This window comes from Neovison vison, chromosome 5 (genome assembly GCF_020171115.1).
Source record: "Neovison vison isolate M4711 chromosome 5, ASM_NN_V1, whole genome shotgun sequence".
NCBI lineage: Eukaryota > Metazoa > Chordata > Mammalia > Carnivora > Mustelidae > Neogale > Neogale vison.
Window position 1 is genome coordinate 27,245,930 of NC_058095.1, and position 20,530 is coordinate 27,266,459.

Below are 20,530 nucleotides of genomic sequence, written 5' to 3' on the forward strand. Positions count from 1 at the left end.
CTAGATGAATTTCCCAAGCTTGCTCAGGAATCACCAGTCTGGCTTTGCAGCCCTAAATGCAAGTCGGCTCACCACTACCTTGCAATCGCCCCCCTGACGTCTAGGGGGCACTAAAGCCTCATACTGATTCCTTCCAGGGCAGGAGAGGCCGCTAGGGCCCCCGCAGACACACTTGCTCAACCTGGCCCCATATGTGCTGACTCGGTTCCTCCAAGTACATAGGGGCTGCAAGCCTGTGATTCTTTTCTTCCTTCTACTTTGCTCGGTCCCTGGCCGCCTTTGGGAGGAGGGTGATGGGCTAGTCTGTGCCCTCTCATCTCTGCCTCAGGGGCATCCCAAAGCAAGACTCCCATCTGTTCTTTTCAAAGGTAAAAATAAATAAATAAATAAATAAAATTAAAAAAAAAAATTCTACTAAAAATCACTTTTAAACTCAGTTTTTTGTTTTTGTTTTTGTTTTTAAATTATCAAAGCAATGTTTTCACACGGTTCAAAACAATACGCTCCTGTTGAACCTCTTGAGATAATTAAAATACTGTAGAAAGTTCTTTACTGTAGCCACACCAGGGGCAGGCATATCGCCTCCGGCATCACCACCCAGACAATCTGTTCGATACAGCTTTGAAGTATGGCTAGTTAACCATAGGAGAAATCATTCATTCATTCATTCATTCATTCTGTCTATCTCCAAGTAACTATTGACCCACTAGGTCAGGGACTGCTAGAGGCCTTGGGGATGGCCAGAAATGAGACGAGGTCTCTTCTGGCCCAGCGCACATCCCACGGTGGGGCCGATGAACCCCAGGAATGCCAGGGCTAAGTCCTAGGAAGAAAACAGCAAGATTCAGGGTGAGGGTGATGGGCAAGTGTCAGTGGTCCAGAAAGATCGCTCTGCAGGAGTGATTTTGAGCAGAACCCTAAACTTGGGGAGCAGCTGGTGGGGGTGGAACTATACCTGTTGGTTGGGGAGCGGCCCGCCCACCCGCGAGGTGAGAGCGAAAAAGTTGGGATTCTTGGCTCTGTTGGGCCTTCTGCCAGCGCCCCCGCCGCCCGGCTCTCTCGCTTCCTAGAGCACTGTCCCTCCTAAGGAGGGAGGCCCCCTCCTCGCGTTCCTGGGGCCCCGCCCCCTACCCCCTCCCTGCAAGGCGCAGCCTCCCCAACCCTCCCCACCCCGCGCGAGCGCCGGGGCGGCAACCCCCACCCCGGGGGGAGCGCACAGCCGCGGCCACGCGGGAAACGTAAAGTTTCTGCAGCTCAAAGTGACGCAAAAATTCTTAAAGAGCTCTTTGGCGGCGGATATCTAGAGATCAGACCATGTGAGGGAACGAGAGAGTACAAATACGGCCGCTCTGGCGCCCGCTCCCGCACAGGCAGCCGCGCCCCCGGTGCCTCGAGGGCGCGAGGGCCGCCCCGCCTCCGAGGGCCCTGGACCAGCCTCCCCACGGACTCCCGGCAGGTGGGTCGGCTTGCCCGGCTGCGAATCCCCGCTCCTGCCGCACCCCACCCCGCGGGGGCTCCCCCGGGCGCCGGCTGGCGGGTGGGCGTGTGCGCGCGGTGGGCTCCAGGCGCTGCCGCCGCCCTCGAGGGGAGCACGGGTGGGGACAGGGCGCGGCCCAGGGGACTGGGGGGCACTGGAGGGTTCCTTGGTCTGCCGCCCGCGGGGGGCTGTTCCGATGGCCTGGGGACCAGAGCAAGACCCTGTGAAGATGTGCTTTAGGCGAAGCGTTGTCCCACGCGTGGGGAAAAGTTGCTTTAGTTTCAGCTCGCGGCTCGGGTTTGGTCCCTTACCGCCGTGGCGTGCAGGTGGCTGTGTGCCGAGGCGTTTCTGCGGGGAGGCTTCTGGTTGACAGAAATGCCCAAGGATCTAGAGGAATCTCTGAATGGACTCTTAAGTGGGACGAGTCTCCGTGCGCCTGGGTTGTTCCCACTGGCAGAGCCGGGGCACGCTCAGCCATCTCCCGGGCCATTCAGAATTTATGGGGAAACTCAAACTCCAGCGAGCTGTTCTACACGGTTCAAGCGTGGAACCGTCAGTTGCTGAAGAAAACGTATGCATTTAAATATGTCTTTGAAAACACTCTCTGGAGCGGAAGGACCTGAGGGAGCAGGTCTCCTTTGGCACTGGGTCTTTTGCGTAAAGAATTTCTGGTTCACTTGGGGTTCTGAAGAATCTGAGAAGGGGAGACTTTCTAAGAGTCAGACGTTACCCGCGTGTGCGCGCGCGCGTGTGTGTGTGTGTGTGTGTGTGTACTTTTATGCTCAATTTTGTCCAGAAAAATGAACCAGGTCAGTGGATTATTTATGAGTCCGCTAGCTCGCATCATACTAAGACTGGATCAAATATTTAATGTGTTTTGCCTTCAGTTACATAGGAAAAATGTCTAAGGAAGCAACATTGGGATTTAGGTTTAACGACATGGAGGGGCATTAGCATTTGGGTTTTGAGCAGTGGAGGGAAACACACAACTTTGACTCTGTCCTAGTCCTTGCTTTTGTGTGGAGCTGCTGGTGCCCAAAGGGGGTTTTCCTACCACGCGCTGGGGTGGGGTCGGCTGCTCCCAGTGCCTTGAGGAGAGTCCGGTTCCGATAGGGCTAACTAAGCAAACCATTTTGTATATGGGCTTTTCTTTCTTTTTTCTTTTTTCTTTTTTTTTCGCTGAACTCGAGTAAGAACAGATTGAGACTGCTTCACAGTTCATCAGAAGGGCCCTCAGCGCTCTGGTGATGCCCGTGGGACATTTCAGGAATCTCAGAGCAGCACAGTTCCTCAAACCCATTTCTCTCCGTCTCTTGCTTAAAAAACATATACTAAGGGTGGGCAGAGGGGTGAGGGTGGGGACAGAGTGATGCTGAAGCTTCAGTGGAATCAGGAAAACCTCAGAAATTCCTCTGTGGGTGATATTTAGAGTTGGGAGAGTATTTTGATGAAACTCGGAGAAGCATGGCCAAGAGCTTCACAAATGGGCCATGTGCCATGGTGTGGGGGTGCTTGGCTGAAGGGGGTCGTCTCCGAGGGCAGGCTTGCAGAAACATCCCCGATGTCCCCTTCTGAAGAGAAACAGATGATTCCACAAATGAAGGCAGTGAGGGGCAGTCCCTTCTCCTTCGTATCACCAAATGGTTTAATTTGAGAGAACAAAGGCAGGGCTGCCTGAAGAAGTTTAATTTCAATTTGGCTTAATGAAGCAACAGGATATGGTCATGATTTGACTTTTTTTTTTTTGAAGAAAGATGCCTGTATGACCGAAGGGAGTAATTTTTCTGTCAAAAGCTACCTCACGCCTTAGTTCTTCCCATCGCAGCTCAGCTCCTCAGCTCCAAGTGAGCAGCAGAAGGGGGCCCCGCATAACCAGATGTCCGAGTCCCCTCCACTCCTGTGACCGTGACCCTAATCTCTCTGCTTTAAGCAAACATGATTGGAAATGATGCTACCAAATGCCCGAGCCCCGGGACTCTGCCCAGATGTTGCCATCCAGTCAGGGTCCCCTGGGGACCCTCAGGGGTCACCGGAATGCAGAGGTTTGCACAAGTGAAATCCTGCACCTCAACCACCCACAAGAAACAGGAGCCTGGATTTCCCCACCCCCCACATCCCCTTTACAGGACGCCCAGGGTGCGGAGCGGTAGCAACGGCCTCCAGGCAGTAAGATCTGGGCTCTGCCCATTTTCCTTCCAGTCACGCATCTGTTGCCGGTCAGTCCCCGGGTCCTCTGAGGACTGTGGTGTTTCCACATAACAGTCACAGGCTTGGGTGTGGAGTCAAAGATCTGATAAATCGCCCTACTTCTCCATTCCTGGGGCAATTAGTCTCTGGGCTGAACCTTCTAGCACCCTAAGGAAAGAAAAGTGCACATCTTGCTGGAAGGGACCTGGGTGGAAAATAGATGAAAGTGGCCTGGGGCAGACACCTGGCAGAAGGGATTTTCCCTGAGCAGAGGGTAAACTGCTTTTCTCGGGTGGGTGCTAGACCCACCAGAGGCTGAACACAGCCCCCCTCTTTCTAGGCACAGCTTATCGTACTGACTTGGGTCCGTTTTCTGAAATGATCTCTTGAGTACAGACTCTGTGCAGGGGCACTCCCTCAGCCTGACCGGGACTGGCTGCTGGTGACTGCTCATTTACTGGGGGTCAAGAACACATTTTTAAAGCAAGGGAATGGGGGGGGGCACCTGGGTGGCTCAGTGGGTTAAAGCCTCTGCCTTCGGCATGATCCCAGGGTCATGATCCCAGGGTCCTGGGGTCAAGCCCCACACCGGGCTCTCTGCTGGGCAAGGGGCCTCCTTCTCTTCCTCTCTCTCTGCCTGTCTCTCTGCCTACTTGTGATCTCTCTGTCAAATAAAAAAACAACAACAACAAAACTTTAAAGCGAGGGAATGTGCTCCCAGCCTTGTGTGGGGTGACAAAACGCGTAGAGATGAGGTCAGTGTGAGGCCGTTGGCCTTCTCTCTTCCCTGGTTACCGCCCCAACCTCAGCCAACGTTATTCATTCGTGGGTATTTAAGACATAGGCTTTTTTACTTTTTTTTTTTTTTTTTTTAAGATTTTCTTTATTTATTTGAGAGAGAAATCATGAGCAGGGGAAGGGCAGAGGGAGAAGCAGACTCCCCGCTAAGCAGGGAGCCAGAAGCAGGACTTGATCCCAGGACCCCAGGATCATGACCTGAGCTGAGGGCAGACGTTTACCTGACTGAGCCACCCAGGTGCCCCTAGACTTTTTACTTTTAATTCATTTATTTTATTTTGTTTTTAAGTTATCCCTACACGCAACATGGGGCTCAGACGCCCAGCCCTGAAATCAAGCGTTGCAGGCTCCACTGACTGAGCCAGCCAGGGGTCCCCAAGTGATATGCTTTCTAAAAGCCGGGGCTGGATATCCTGTCAGTAATCCCCGAACCCCCTGGACTGCGGAGCGAGAGATGAATCCCAGCAGTGTGGAGACGTGGGGGTCATGTCCCCTTGGGCCGGCCTGGTGACCAGGGTCTCCAGACACTGACAAGTGGGAGATGGCATGGGGAAGGACTCCTGGGATCCTGAGGTCCAGCTCTTTATGCCATTATTTGAGGTAAGGAGGGAAGAAGTGGGGTGGGGCTGCAGGGACTTGGCGACAAGGCCAAGGCAGATCTAGGAGAGCCAGCTGTGCGCTCCGGGGGGGAATCCGGAGCTGGAGGCTGGGGGGTGGGCTGCATTAGAGGGAGCGCGTCAGCCGGGCCTTTGCCTTCTTATGTTTTTGTATTATTTTTTTCTTGGCACATTCAAAGAAAAAGAACATTTTATTTCCATTACTACTGAGCTGCTGAATGAAGATACACGGAATTTTTTCCCTCTCCCTAAGGGACTCCCTCAATTTTAGGGAGGGGCCGAGCTGGCAGGGCTCCAGGTCCCTTGTGGTTTACTCCAGCTCACCCGTGGCTCTGAGGGCTCAGCCCGGCCTAGGCCTGGTGTCTCCTACACCTCTGTTCTTGCCTCTCCCCTGGGTGTGTTGTTTTTGAACACTAATGCAGCTAGCTGGCTCTTTTTCTTGTTTCAGAGGAAAGGAGCAGGGGCCGAAGGAAAGGGGAGGGAGGCCCTGCCCAGAGAGAGAGAGGAGAGAGGAGAAAGGAGATATGCTATTCTGGGCGCACCATGGGCCCACAGGGAGATCTGACCGACTGGAGGTTTCCCAGCGCTCTGAAGATTAGAATGATTTTCCTCCCCCCAGTTTTTTCTTGTAAAACATTTCAACTGAGGGGCGCCTGGGTGGCTCAGTGGGTTAAGCCTCTGCCTTCGGCTCAGGTCATGATCCCAGGGAGCCTGCTTCCCTCTCTCTCTGCCTGCCTCTCTGCCTACTTGTGATCTCTGTCTGCCAAATAAATAAATAAAATCTTTAAAACATTTCAGCTGAAAACTCAGAGAAATGGCCTGGCGAAACTTCTTCCCTCAGAGCTGCCAGTCATTAACATTTTGTCATGTTTGTGTGTCCACTTGCTCTCATATTTGCACGTGTAGTATATGTAGTTTGATTCATTCTGTATAATATGTATGACATAATTTGTGTGACAGTGAGACAGTCTCTATAGCGCATAATTTTTTGTTGTTGCTGAAACTCAGAGTTTGCAGACATCTAAATACTTGACATTTTGTCTCCTAAGAACGAGGACCTTGACCCTACATAAGCATGGCCCCGTTATTATCCCATTTGGGACACAATTGGATCAACTTTTATGAAATCCACAAATATCACAGCCCTTATTTAAATTTCCCCCACTCTCTCAAGGGTGTCCTCTGTAGGACAGAAGGTCACTTCTCGAGACCACAGACTCACAGGGGTCGGAAACCACCTCTTGCTCCCACCTCTGTGCATCCGAGGCCTAGGTCAGTACGAAGTAACGATGAATTGATTTTCATGACGGTCCCCAGTCATGCACGACACGCTATAAAGCAGATTTCAGAACTTCTTGACCTAAGAGTGTAGGTCCCTACAGGCAACATTTCCTAAAGCAGAAGCATTTTGTGGCCTCTGTGGGCCCCTCCTCTCTGCTGCTTGACCTCAGCCCTGGGCTGCTGTTTCCTCCCTGCCCCGCCTGGAAAAACAGGTGGCTCCTCCTTTCCTCTTGCCTGGACCACTCCCACTGTACTTAATTCGACTTCAATTCCCTTTCTCCCTGCCTCCCCCCCCACCCTGCTTGGCTCAGCTGCCACAGGTAAATCTACCCTTACTTCCTAACACAACCCCCCCACCCCTGGGGTAAGGTGGGGGCTGGTGTTCGCCACCCTCCCCCCCACCGGCTCTGTTTGTGGGTCTAATCATGTCTGTTTTACGCAAAAGTAGTTGTAGTGATCTACTTTGTATTAAGGACGAGAAAATCTGTGTTTGGAATCTGCCCCATTTTTGGATCTTGATTTCTATTTATGGCGTAGATTGCATTACAACGATAAAGGAGGGTTTTGAAGGTATAAGGGGCACTCCTCAGCCTGCTCGATCTAACACATCGGCTGTTTCAGTTGCCCAAGTCTTCTCCTGGCCTGTCCATGCTGAGACACAGTGGCAGAGGTTTCGTTTTCAGCAAAAAGTTGTGAGTTGTGGGGTTCAATGTGATAAAAACGGTGTGTCCTCACCTTCTACAGCTCTTAGAAGGCTGCCCAAAGACCCCCTCCATAGAATCTGCCAAGAGTCTCCCCACTTCCTGTCCTCTCCTGAAGTTTAGTTCTGCTCAAGACCCAGAAAGAACGTGAGGGCAGAGAGGTGATGGGTGACAGGTACCTCCCAATCAGCTTCATTGTCCCCGCATTCCCTTTTGTCGTCCTTCACAAAGCTGCGTCCCACGGCTTACATTTTAGATGTTTCTGGATTTTCCGGGCAAACCAGGATTCTGTAAGCGAGTTTGGGAGGCTACCCACCCTTCACAAGGTGGATTTCTGTAGGGAGAAAACACATCCCACGTTCCAAACAGGCAGCTCACACACGAACGTTTGGAACACAGACCGTTGATGGGTGTGCCTGCTGGTACTTGTTTCAGAGTCTAAAAGCACAACCCGGACTCTTCTTTAATCCCAGACATGTCCGTCTTTTCTAGTCCAGAGTCCATGGAAATGACTGTTGTGACCGTCCTCCCCACCCCTCCCCACCCCCTGCCAAGATGCACAGCTCATCTTGCCAAAGGGTGAGGAGTGGGGCAGGGCCCCTGAGAATGGGACCCTGGGGACCAAAGGGTTGTGCCTCACTTGAGGCTCAAAACCACCAGCATTGTGGCTGGGGCTCCCCAGGCCCTGCACCCAAGGAACCCAAAATACAACCTCCATTCTGGCGGCTGTGCCCGTATTTGAGCCCAGAGATGTGTGGTCATGGCCCCTGCTACCAAAGGCATCCAAAGCCAACAGACGTAAAAGGATGACTAATGACACCTACTAATCAGTGACGAGTGACGTTCTGGGGATCATACAGAGTAGAGAGAAATCCTTTGGGCTGGGGTGGTGAGTGAAGCTTCGTGGATAGAAACTGAACTCAGGCCTCCAAGGATTCAGGATAATTCGGGCAGCAACGGCCTGGGGTGGGGATACACTTGGGGGCGCTCAATGGGCCCACCTGCCCCTGATGAAACCGGGGCACCCGTTAAGCATGCAGCACCCACAAGGATCTCTTGAATTATAATCTCTGGGACGGCAGCCCAGGACTCTGCTGTTTACAGCTTTCCCAGTGACCCCATGGAGAGGAGGTGATTGGGAGGAACGATCACAGGGAGGGCTCGTGGGATGGGGTGCAGTCACTTTGCCTCTGGACCCCGGTCTGTCTGACCTGGGTGTGAAGCCGGAGGGCAGGAGGGACGGCATACGTGTGGTGGCCCAGTGGCTGTCAACGCCCTGTCATTTATTGACGTTGTCTCCATGCTAGACACTGACAAGGTAAACAACCCCCAGCACGTTCGTACGGCCTCTGGAGCGACGTCGACCACACCACCAAGGGCTCATCCCCTCTCTACTCTGCACTCTACGTGCAGAGACGGTCGAAGCTCCCCCGTCCCCCAGGCAGGGCAAGTTCTGGACAGGAGACCCTTGTCCTTTCTATTGGTGATTGGCCCAGACGGCCCTCAGGATTAGAGACTATTTAATCCCACTCCAAAAAATTGGACTGTTGGTCTCACACAAAGAATTCTTTGGTTGGGAAAGCAGGGTTCATTTCTAGCCCTTTTGGTCCAAAACCAGGCGGGTTTTCCCTGCGCTCCCTGTTCACATGGTGAAGTCTGTTTTGTTTGAAAGGTGAGCCAGGAGTCCCTTTGGACTCCTGGGCGTTTATGCTTTGGGCAACTGTGAGTCAGAACCCACTCACATCCGGGCCTCCTGTGACAGAAACTGCACAATAGGGAAAAAGGGATGACTCGTAGACTCTGAAGGCATCTTGGGGCTCGAAATGTGAGCTACCTCAACGCGCTGCCTCCGTCCGCAGGAAGCTCCGTTTCCAATGGGAGGCACGACAGGGATTTCGAGCACCCCTACCTCTCCCTTCTTTGGCACAAGTACTGTTTTCCTATAGTCAGAGCTTGGCCTTGTTCCATGAACTCCATGCAGGCAGGACTGCACCTGCCTTGCCTCCAAGAGCCTGCCTGGCATCTAGTAGGCATACAGTGTGACTTTGCAGAATTAGTGTTGCCAAGCCCAGGGGCTCCCCGGCAATGAGCACCAGAGCTTTGTCATCGCTCCGGTCCTCAGGGAGGTGTGTTGGGAACATCCGACACCCTCTCTGAAGAGAGAAGGCAAATTTCCACTTGGCCGTCTGAGCTATAATTACTCTGTTCTTGTGGTACGCCCATCATCTGTGCCGGGTCTGCTCTGGTTTTTGAAAATGGAAACCAAGTGTCCCAAGACAGGAACTCACTTTGATCTCAACAAGTGAAGTCAAAGTACAAACTTTCTCCAGTGTTTCTGCTTAGAATGTGCTGACGGATGTCCAACGGCCAAGTCAGGTCATGGCCATTTCCAAAGGTCTGGGTGGTTTCATGACTAATTGCTGTAATTACATGCTTGTTCTGATCCTGGTTCCCCTGGCTACAAAAGCAGGGTTTGTGGGAAGGGGAATGGAGATTTGACCAGAAGAAATTGAAATAGAAACAATCCTTTCTCCTGAGGGGTATATATGTGGGGGGGTGGGGCAGGGGCGGGGGAAGTGAGGTGTCTTAGGCCACCCCCTGGGTTGAGAGGAAGCAGGAGTGTGGACAGAAAGCAGACTGTCGGGTGCCTGGGTGGCTCAGTGGGTTAAGCCGCTGCCTTCAGCTCGGGTCATGATCCCGCGGTCCTGGGATCGAGTTCTGCATCAGGCTCTCTGCTCGGCGGGGAGCCTGCTTTCCCCTCTCTCTCTCTCTGCCTGTCTCTCTGCCTGCTTGTGATCTCTCTGTCAAATAAATAAATAAAATCTTAAAAAAAAAAAAGAAAAGAAAAGAAAGACTGTCAGCCTGCCAGAGGCATCACTATGCCGCTTGCGTGCGGAGATTTGGGGATGAGGGTCCCCCGTGTCAGGCTGTCATCCCACCCAGGACCAGCATGACGTCATACCACTCCAGCCTGTCACCTGGTCTGCCTGGTGCAAGGGCCCACATTCAAGGTGCAAAGGAAGGCTTCTGGGGCTTTCTCTGGCCATGGAGAAACTCAAAGTCTGCCTGGAGGAGGTCACAGCTGTAACAGTGACCTCATTTGCAACCTCTACCCAGCAGGATAAAAATATCTTTTAAAAAAGAAAGCTTTGAAGAGAACATTCTTAGAAGCCAATTTTCTTAACTCTTACTTCTATATTCCCAGGGCAGCCTGCTCTCAACTGTGATCTGCTGGACTCAGTAGGAAAAGGTGGCCAGTGCTCTATAGAATCAGAAGAGTAGGAAAGGAGCCCGAGAGCCTCGGGCAGAAGGGGGTCCGGGCCAGGCCGTGGTCTCCTGGCTGTCTGGTTGAGTCTCCGGGAGGAGCTTTTTTCCAGGTGGGAGAAGCAGAGAAAAAAAGGAGATGCATATCTCCTGCCCGTTTGGTGGCTTTGGGTGGCTGTAACTTATGTTTGTACCCCAGGGTCTGTGATCAGGAGTGCCAGAGAGCGGAGCTGGCTGGAGTGTGACCGGCTTAAAGTCATGAGTCAGCCCAGGATCCCTCTTAACCCGCTTTCTTAGGACTTGGGCCATTTCAGCCTGTTGATGTAATTAAAAAAAAAAAAAAAAGTGCTGGGGGATATATCAGGAAACAAGGTATTTGTAATGCTCACAACAAAAATAGAGAAGCACATACTAGTCTTCTAGTAGCTGGTCTAAGAGCTGGTTCTTCTAGCTGCTTCTAGGAGCAGGTGCCAAGAAATCGAGATCAGTTGCTTTAGGGACCGGACCCCTGCAGATACTGAAGAACATACATTGCCCGGAAAAGTTCTGCAACACATACATTTTCCAGCCTCCCTGCAAGCTTCCCCAGGAGAGAGTATATAGGAAACCTAGAACAAATCCCTTGACTCAGGTCTGAGGAAGTTCACAGAGTCTCTAGTATGGCTAAGGGTTTGCTCCCCCGACCACGATATTCTTCAGAGATGGGTGACATGTCTCTCCTATAGACCATGGGGGATGTGCCAGAGAATGACTGGATGGTATAGCTGCTCCTTGAGCTGCAGTTTTTTGTTTTGTTTTTTTAAGTCATCTCTACACCCAACCTGAGACTCGACCTCACGACCCTGAGATCAAGAGTCACGCGCTCCAGGCACTGAGCCAGCTGTGGGGCAGGACCCCGAGCGGCAGTTTCAATGCGAGCAGCAATGTGGTATTCCAGATAGGGAGAAGTTCCTGCAAAACTTTGCTCGGGGTAAAAATTCGAAGGTGGAGAAGGAAAGGTGGGGGAGGGGGAGCCTTGGTCAAGGCTGGCTCTGCCCATTGGGTGCCATGGGGTTGCACATGGTAAAGCCCTTTAGCTCTGTCATCTGACCTTCAACTTCTTCAGTGTTCAATGCAGACAACAGGCCGATGATTGAGGCCGAAGGGAAGTGTGAAGGCCTGCTTCAGACAACACAACCAGAGACCACAAAGGGCAGGTTTAATTTAGCTCTGAGTTTAAATGCTCTGACACCTCATCATCTCTCGAAAAAATAAGGAACTTTAAAAAAATCCCTCAGCGTGGTACGTGGTTGCTTATGGTGGATGAGAGAGAATGGGTGGTTAACCTGAGGGGTCCACGGAGAGGGACGGGGAGAGGCCGAGAGCAGCATTAAAGATGGGCACAATGGGGTTTTATCTAGAGCACTCCTTATCAAAATTCATGTTCATTTGTGAGCAACCTTGAGCCCAGGGTGGGGTCGGGGGTGCGGGCCAAGCAGGTAGAAAGGGTAGAACACGGGACACCCACCCAGTCCCCTAGAGCCATGGAGCTGCTGGTCTCTCTCTTGTTGCTGTAATCTTTCTGGCAACAGTCAAGCCCTTTTAAATTTTTATTTTCTGCTTTACAGAGAAAGGAACCCAGTGAACACAGAGCTCTAAGTCATTTCTTGGTCATTTCTCGCCCTTGCCAATATTTATGTACGCAGACATCGGTGTGAATCCATTCCTCTGCTCTCATTCCTCGCTACATTTTTATCTTCACGTTTCCACATGTGGACAGTTCAGTTCTGGTCACTGAAAGCCCCAGAGAGGTAGGAGACAGACACGGCCATTTTTTATTAGCCGTCCATTTCTAGCCATCCTCCAGCTGTCAGATTTGAAGGGGTAATAGCAGATTTTTGCAGCTGTGAACAGCGATAGCTCATCCCTGGACATCTCCAAAGGTAGAATGTGACCTGAGCGAAACAGAAACCTGTTTCGACTCCCAGATTATTTCAAGAGCTTCAAGAGTACATACCCAGATGAAATGAAGTGAGCTGGCAGGTCTTGGCTCCTGATGACTTTACAACAGGCCATAGGTTTAAAGTCCAAAAGGGCTCGAATTTCTGCCCCACATTTGATGTACGAGGCCTGGGTCCCAGCTGCTGCTCTGACTTCCCCACACCAAGGCCCCGGCAGCGCTGTGGAGGTGCCGAGGTCCCGGCCAGCCCTTGCCACCAGGCTGTGTGGGCTCAGAGACACCGGCCATGCTGGCATCTGTAACCCTCACGCTCCTCTCGCTGGCTCTTCCGGCTCTCCCCGCCTGCCCACTGTTGCCGAATAACAGGTGCATCTGGCTCAGGACCGCTGGGAGAGGCTGGCAGAACCCACGGTGAGCAGCAGGGCCCTTCAAAGCCTGGGTGGACCCGCAGAGGCACGAGGAGAAGGCAGCTCTGCAGAGCACAGAAGGACTGGACACACCCAGAAGCAGCTAGAATCTCTACGGGCTGGACCCCGGGAAGAGGGGAAAAGTCCACAGCTGAGAAGCTAGGGGTGCCTTTACTCTCGTCCTTTTAAAGCCATACCTATAAATTATGTAAAATACATGGCATGCTTGGCGTAAAGGGCTTAGGACCATCCTAATTTATTGGCAGGCAGCAACAGCTCCTTTCTTTGGGTTTCTTTTCCCCGCACAGCACCCAGGACAAGGTAAGTGCTCTGCAGAGCATTGGTGAAGCAAGCTCTTTTCCTACCTTCTTCTGGGTGACTGGTGAACTCCAGGATGCAGTGCTGGTCCCTCAAACTGAAGTCGGTTTCTTGTTCTTAAACAAAGCTGATGCGAGACCTGGGTGCTTTGCTATCCATTCCTGTTTGTTTTATTGTTTCAGGGTTCTTTTTCCTTTTCAGATGACTTGACTGTGATTTGATACCTCATCTAGGTTGAAAACTGGGTTGATTTTATTGACTGCCCTATAGCAAACAGGATGTTTCACGCTTGACAGATGCTTTTGTAATCCCATTAATTAACGGAGTTTACTGTGTTCGTTGAGTTAATACCAAAGACAAGGAGAAGGCGTAATTCTGTCCCTTCACTGTGTGCCTTTCCAACAGAGTTCTCAATCCTGCTGATAACAAAGCTCGGAGGAGATCCCAGGATCTAAGCCCTGAATTCAGCTGGGGACTTCCGCAGATGGGTGTCGTTATCGTCCCCTAGCCAGCAGGATGGAGACCACGCCCTTAAATTCCCAGAAGGAGCTGCCCGCTTGTAAGGATGAAGATGATTGTCAGGAAAATGGAGTTCTGCAGAAGGGGGTCCCCGTTCCTGAGGACAAGGTGGAGTCTGGCCACATCTCCAATGGGTACTCGGCGGTGCCGAGCCCTGGTGCCGGAGACGACACTCAGCACGCCCTTCCGGCCGCCACCACCGCCCTAGTCGCCGAGCCTCACCAAGGGGAGCGGGAGACCTGGGGCAAGAAGATGGATTTCCTCCTGTCGGTTATTGGCTATGCGGTGGACCTGGGCAACGTCTGGCGTTTTCCCTACATCTGCTACCAGAATGGAGGGGGTCAGTATCTTGGGCCACAAACAGAGGCTCGGAGCCGGTGACGGTCTTGAAGGTCCTCTCAGGAGGCCCCAGCGGAGATCATGTCTTTTCTGTCTTGTCTAAACTGATGAGTCTCAGAACATGATTGCTTGGACTTTCAAGCTGGTCCGAAAGATGGGTTCCCAGTAAGCCCAATGTTCAGTCAGCAGGTCTGCGGCTCCCTGGGTTAGGAAGTCAGATAAAAGCTCTCCCAAACCTGACTTTGCCAGATTCTCTGAGTGCTTGTGCTTCATGTGTGGAAGGGCCCCCTTCCCTTCCCTTCCCATCCGCGGGGGTCCCAACTGCGCGCTCACAGCGGGATGTGAGAATGGCCATCAGCCCTGTGCGGGCTCTGCTCGGCAGAGGCCAGAGAGGCTAGATCTGTCTGAGGGGAAACTGGGAAGTGGCTCCAGGGTCCCAGGCCCTCTGGGACCTTTGGACCCGTGTGTGGTCAGAGAAGGGCTTCTGCTCAGGTCCGGAGTCTTGAGTTGGAATCTAAGCATGACCCAGAGTTGAACCCAGCCACAGCATGGCCTTAATAATAACCCCAAACCAGACATTGGATCTGCCTTCTGTCTCCTCCAAGAGTGTTAGATTTTTGGGGCTAGAGATTATCTCCTTTTCCTCCTTCCACCCCCAAGACTTCAGAGCAGTTAACTGGTAGATTATCAAAAAGAGTAGCGGACTGTAGGCAGGGCTGTGGGAGCTGCGGAGAGTAGAGTGGAGCGGAGTGAGTAACGTACGGTGCCTCTGTGTTGACGCTGGACTGGCTATCAAAAATGGGTCAAGGATGAGAAATGGAAGTCAAATCAGTTATTATTTATTTGACAGAAGCTCTGGTAGCTGATTTGGGAGGGCGGCTGAAACGAAGTTTGGGGAGAATTCCTTAGTGTCCTCATTTCCTCCATGGCCTGACGTGGAGTTGCCTGGGTTTGCTGCATTTTTAAAGGAACTAGATCCACGTGGGCGCAAAGGCAGCTGGGGGTTGGGGGGGCGGGGACGCGGGAAGCCCAGCCCTCCCTGCCCAGGAGGAGGGAAGTTATCTCCAGTTGGAGAGGGCTCACCTTCTATAAGGTGCTGGGGACGTTTGTCCCACACTCCTTCCCCACCATGAAGCCAGCCAAGCAAACCCATTGGACAAATGCCACCATGAGAACACAATGTGGTTCTTATTCCCAAGCCAGATGTACCCAGAGCAGTTGTAAGTGAGATGGGACCTTTCCGAGTTGCCCCAACTTCCGGTTTCTAGGTTCAAAGCAATTTCTGGGAGGGAGAGTCAGGGGGGAAAAATCACAGCTGACCCACCCTTTGGGCTGAGACTCAGGCGACAGGTGAGCAATCCCCACCGCGATGTTCCCAAATTCGGTGTCACTACAAGAGCCGGGGACGCCAGCATCCCTGGTGATGCAGCAGCTCCAGGCGTCCTCCTTTTGTGACAAACTACCCTTCTCAGCCACACCTGCCAAGGCTGCTCCGAAGGGAGCGTTCTGGCTTAGTGGAGTTACGGGAATAGAGCCCCCTATCCGTAACAAGGGTCTGGAGCCAGGAACGATAGGGACAGCCACAGATAGGAATTCAGGGACTTGCCGATTATTGGAGCCCTGGCGCAGTTTGTCACAGGTGATCTGTCTCAAGGGTCCTGAGCTCTGGTTGCATCAGAATCACCTGGGCAGGTCGCACATTTTTGTCGTGACACCCACAGCTGAAACTTCCGCATCGGGGGTGTGGGTGGATCTGTGTCCTTAAGCTCACCAGTGATGCCTCGGGAAGCTGGGGAGCTCAGCCCTCCGCCACTGTCATTTCATAGGGGAGGAAACATGTTCCGGGAGGGGCAGTGACCCCGGTCCTCAGGGTGGGTTGATGTGCAACCCATTCCAGGGTCCGGTCTGTTGATCCTGAACCCAGCTTTCTTTCCATGTACTCTCGGCTGCCTTCGTTAACTCTCTGAAAGCCCCATTTGACCGTGGAGCTCTGGGAAGGCGCTAAGGCCAGGGGACCACAGTGTGAGGTCACGCAGCACAGAGTAGCTTCATGAGACTTGAGCATCATAGTTCCCCGTGAATCTCAGCGCGACCCCGGGTGTCCCGATCAGCTGGGCTGTCCTGGTGCAGATGTGGGCAGGGGGTGAAATTGTCTTTCATCTGCCTCAGGGGCTTTCCTCCTGCCCTACACGATCATGGCCATTTTCGGGGGGATCCCACTGTTCTACATGGAGCTTGCGCTGGGCCAGTACCACCGAAACGGATGCATTTCCATATGGAGGAAAATCTGCCCGATTTTCAAAGGTAACCAAAAGGCTTGAGTGGGTGGGTGGTAGGTGGGTCCTGCAGGGGAAAGTATGGGAGTTGGGGACCTTCTTCCGGAATCAGCTGGGCCTGAAGGTCTCTCTGGGCGATGACTTGAGTAGTAAGTTTTTGACTGCTCGAGTAGTATGCGGCTGTTAAAGAGAAACAGAATAAATGGCAATCAAAAGCCAACCTGAGGCATCTGGCTGCTAGAGCATGTGACTCAGTCTCAGAATCATGAGTTTGAGCCCCACATTGGGTGCAGCGATTACTAAAAAATAAACTTAAAGATAGTAATGATTAAAATAAGCATTTTAGAAAATAAATACAAGTAGATCTAATAGAGTCCTATAACTATAGTGGATAAACTAATGGTTGCCAGAAGGCAAGAGGTGGAGAATGGGCAAAATGGGTGAAGGGGACTGCGAGGTACAGGCTTCCCGTTATGGTATGAATTGGTCATGGGGATGAAAGGTACCGCATCAGGAATATAATGCTGTCACAGCGTCGTGTGGTGACAGATGGTAGCCACACTTGTGGTGAGTAGAGCGATTACATATATATCGTCAAATCACCTGCTGTCCACCTGAAACTAATATAACGTTGTGTGTCAGCTGTATTCAAATAAAAGTATTTTTTAAAGCAGCCAAAATAGGGATGCCTGGATGGTTCAGTCAGTTTAGCGACTGCCTTCTGCTCAGGTCATGATTCTGGGGTCCCGCATGGGGCTCCCCCATCCGGGCAGAGTCTGTTTCTCCCTCTGACCCTTCCCCTCTTGTGCTCTCTCTCACTCTCTCTCAAATTAATAATAATAATAATAACTTTAAAAAAAATCTAAAGCAACCAAAATAGAGTTTAAAGTAGTAACAGCACACACGTGTGTGTGTTTCTCAAACGTGTGATCCTGCAAATACATCTAAGGAGTTTACCACATTGCTACCTGTCCACCACCTCCCAGAGCCTTGGGGAATGAGGGGGATGGCAGCCCCCAGCAACCCCCACTCTGCTCCCTTGAGCTGCAAGGGCCCTACAAGGCCCCCGGGGTCTGTCAGTCTGTCACTGTCAGGCCGCCCTGTAAACGTGCCCCCCACCCCCCACCTCCCCTCCCAGGGATCGGCTATGCCATCTGCATCATCGCCTTCTACATCGCCTCCTACTACAACACCATCATGGCCTGGGCGCTCTACTACCTCATCTCCTCCTTCACCGACCAGCTGCCCTGGACCAGCTGCACCAACTCCTGGAACACGGGCAACTGCACCAACTATTTCTCGGGGAACAACGTCACCTGGACGCTGCACTCGACGTCCCCCGCTGAAGAATTTTACACGTAAGTGCAAGTAAGTGAGGGGTGGTCTGGTAGAGGCAGGCCACACCCCCGGGGGTGGGGCTTCCGCGGAGGGAGGGAGGGGCTCTTCTCTTTCCTGGGGAAATGAAGCCCTTAGGGCAAGAGGGGTACCTGGAACTGAGCAAGCCAAGCGGCAGGGCCGCCACCACGCTGATGTGGAGCTGGGAGACTCGACCTTGAGTGCTCCCTAATCTGGCCTTCTGTGCTGTTCTTCCCCCACCCCGCTTTGTAATGTGCCAGGCTAGGCTGCCCCCAGGTGCCAAGCCGATCCCTTCCTTGGTTCACATTCCAAAATGACTCCTCCGCGTCAAAACCAGCCTTCTTCCTGGGCCCCCGCTCTGGCCCTGGCACCTTGTCAGGGAATCAAAGCCTCCCCCTGCTGCAGTAGTCCGCAGCTATTCAAAGAGTTTCTGGTTTCCTGTGTTCACTTCACAAGCGAGACCTACCCTTTGGAGGAAGATGCCTGGAGTATGTCGTACTCTTCACTGCGGGCCTTTCTGGCAGCTGCCAACCACGAGAGCAGGATTTTGGGGTGGGAAGGGGTGCACTACCCAGACACCCAAAAGCTGCCCCATCCAGAAAAGGGGGGCCTGAGAGTCGTCCCCTGGGTCAGAGGAGGGTGGGTGGTGCTGAGTACTCTTCCCAGGGCCTGTGGGCTGGATGTGCTGTTCTGCTGCTCTGTCTCTCAGGTCGGGCAGGGCCACCACTCTCTGAGGCTCAGGGACTGCTGGGTCCTCGCGAGGCGATGTCTGTCCCTTCCCTTGGCATGCTGCCTGGTCCGCTCACTGCACAGGCCATCTCACGTGCCTTTCTTTCTCACTGGCTCCAGGCGCCATGTCCTGCAGATCCATCGGTCTAAGGGACTTCAGGACCTGGGTGGCATCAGCTGGCAGCTCACCCTCTGCATCATGGGCATCTTTGCTGTCATCTACTTCAGCATCTGGAAAGGTGTCAAAATGTCTGGCAAGGTGAGGAGGACTCTGGCTGCCAAGGGGCCCTCGGGAGCCTGGACAGCCATAGACAGAGAGGGGCACTGTTGGCCTTCAACACCAAACACGATCCACGATGCTCAATTTCTCTTCACCAAATCTGTTCAGGAATTCTAGAAATGGACCAGTCCCAGGAACCATTGTATGATTTTTAAAAAAAAATTCCTTTAACCCTCCTATGGTGTCACAATGAATAATCATGGCAGTAAGTTGTTGAAAGCCCATGATGGGCCATGATCCATGCTTTATATCCACTGGCTACCATCTTGTCTTGTCCTTTGCTGGGTGTTTTCCCATATTGCAGGTGGGAAGTGGGTCTGGAGGTGGGAGTATTGGCAAGCTGGGAATCAGATCCCCGTCGGATTCTAAAGGCTCTGATATTTCTGCCACATCACCCTGCCTCCTATAGTTACAGAAAAGAAGAGGTCCATCTCCTTTCCTAGAGGTTTTCAAGCATAAAAGCCACCAAGACCCACAAGCTGACAATCAGTGTTTCTGCCCCCTTCCCTCACAGGTGGTATGGGTGACAGCCACCTTCCCTTATATCATCCTTTCGGTCCTGCTGGTAAGGGGGGCCACCCTCCCCGGAGCCTGGAGGGGTGTTCTCTTCTACTTGAAACCCAACTGGCAGAAACTGCTGGAGACGGGAGTAAGTAACAGGGAAAACGAGGGGCCCCTGCCCGTCATTTTACTAAGGGAAGCTAGTCCCCCCGAGCAGGGACAATAGAAATGTAGGCTCAGTGGCACGTCTGCAATAATGTTTTAAATCAGAAGAACAAGCATGAAAAGTACAGACAAGGGCAGTGGATTGGCTTATGCTAAAATGTGAGGAAGAGAAATCACATTGGTTTCCACACGGTATGTGGTCGCCCCTGGGAGGATCTGAGAGCTGGTCTTTCGGCTTTGTGTGGAGCCAGGGGTGGAGGCCAGAGTGTGGCCCAGGCTTGGCCCTCACCCTCACCTCTGCTGCCAGGTGTGGGTGGATGCTGCCGCTCAGATCTTCTTCTCTCTTGGTCCTGGCTTTGGGGTCCTGTTGGCTTTCGCTAGCTACAACAAGTTCAACAACAACTGTTACCAGTGAGTATCTGGGGCTCCCCGGGCAAAGCTTGAAAGTGGGGTGAGCATTGTCAGCTGGCCCAGAAGAAGGTGCTCAAAACAATGGCCTCAGGCTTGGCTGGGCCCAGGCACCCCACAGGTCCCTGACCAGTTCCCCCATGGCCAGAGAACCCACCAGGTCTATAGCCTTCCCTAGGCCAGTCAGGGTTTGAGAGGGGCCCCAGGCCACTTCCGTTTTGTGAGAGCTTCTCATACCCACGCAACATTTTTTTAATTAAGAAATTCCACATCAGATTTTTGAAAATTGCAACATACAGTAAATATTTCGATTTTACTTATTAATGTGTTTAACAAGAAATTTAATGTGATTATTTATTTATGTACATATTCACAAAAGTATAACGATTGAGCTATTTTGAACAAGGCAGAATGCCATCATGATTTTTGTGGCAAAGTCTCATTTCAGAAATTTAGATAAAACAGAGTGTTTTACCAATTACGATTTCACTATCGCTCGTCATCTTTAGAATTAACTTTGAGTGCCCTCTCACAGAGGGCAGTGACCAGCAATCTAATTGTGCTGTTCATAAGATGATTACAGAGTTCACCTTCTCTTCCAAAGGAATCCACAACTGCCCTAAGCAATGTGGTGTTGCACTGGGACACCAGCCTGAAGTTGGATGACGGGTGGCTCATTGGGTTAAGCCCCTGCCTTCGGCTCAGGTCATGATCTCAGGGTCCTGGGATTGAGTCCTGGGATTGAGTCTCTCTGCTCAGCGGGGAGCCTGCTTCCCTCTCTCTCTCTGCCTGCCTCTCCATCTACTTGTGATTTCTCTTTGTCAAATAAATACATAAAATCTTTAAAAAAAAAATTGTCAGGATATCCCCGGGACAGGATCATAACCTCATTTGCACATAGTGTCAAAAGTCTAAATCCGGGGACTTTATGAATGTGAGGCCAAGGCTCCCTCATGGCCCTGCCTCCA

General features: G+C 52.2%; 1 protein-coding gene across 2 annotated transcripts in view; it reads left to right on the forward strand.

Annotated features, from left to right (window-relative positions):
* Positions 1-1,373: 1,373 nt before the first annotated feature.
* Positions 1,374-20,530, forward strand: part of SLC6A4 (solute carrier family 6 member 4) — a 33,762-nt gene continuing 14,605 nt past the window's right edge. Inside the window, exons 1-8 of one of the 2 annotated variants that reach the window (XM_044248227.1) lie at positions 11,427-11,606; positions 11,933-12,115; positions 13,395-13,848; positions 16,017-16,151; positions 17,262-17,481; positions 18,329-18,467; positions 19,003-19,137; positions 19,462-19,565. In XM_044248227.1, coding sequence (XP_044104162.1) covers positions 13,506-13,848; positions 16,017-16,151; positions 17,262-17,481; positions 18,329-18,467; positions 19,003-19,137; positions 19,462-19,565 — 1,076 coding nt within the window. In that variant the 5' untranslated portion in view covers positions 11,427-11,606; positions 11,933-12,115; positions 13,395-13,505. Of the gene's footprint in view, positions 1,457-11,426; positions 11,607-11,932; positions 12,116-13,394; positions 13,849-16,016; positions 16,152-17,261; positions 17,482-18,328; positions 18,468-19,002; positions 19,138-19,461; positions 19,566-20,530 lie in introns of those variants that run through there. The other variant, XM_044248228.1, reaches the window with a different exon arrangement.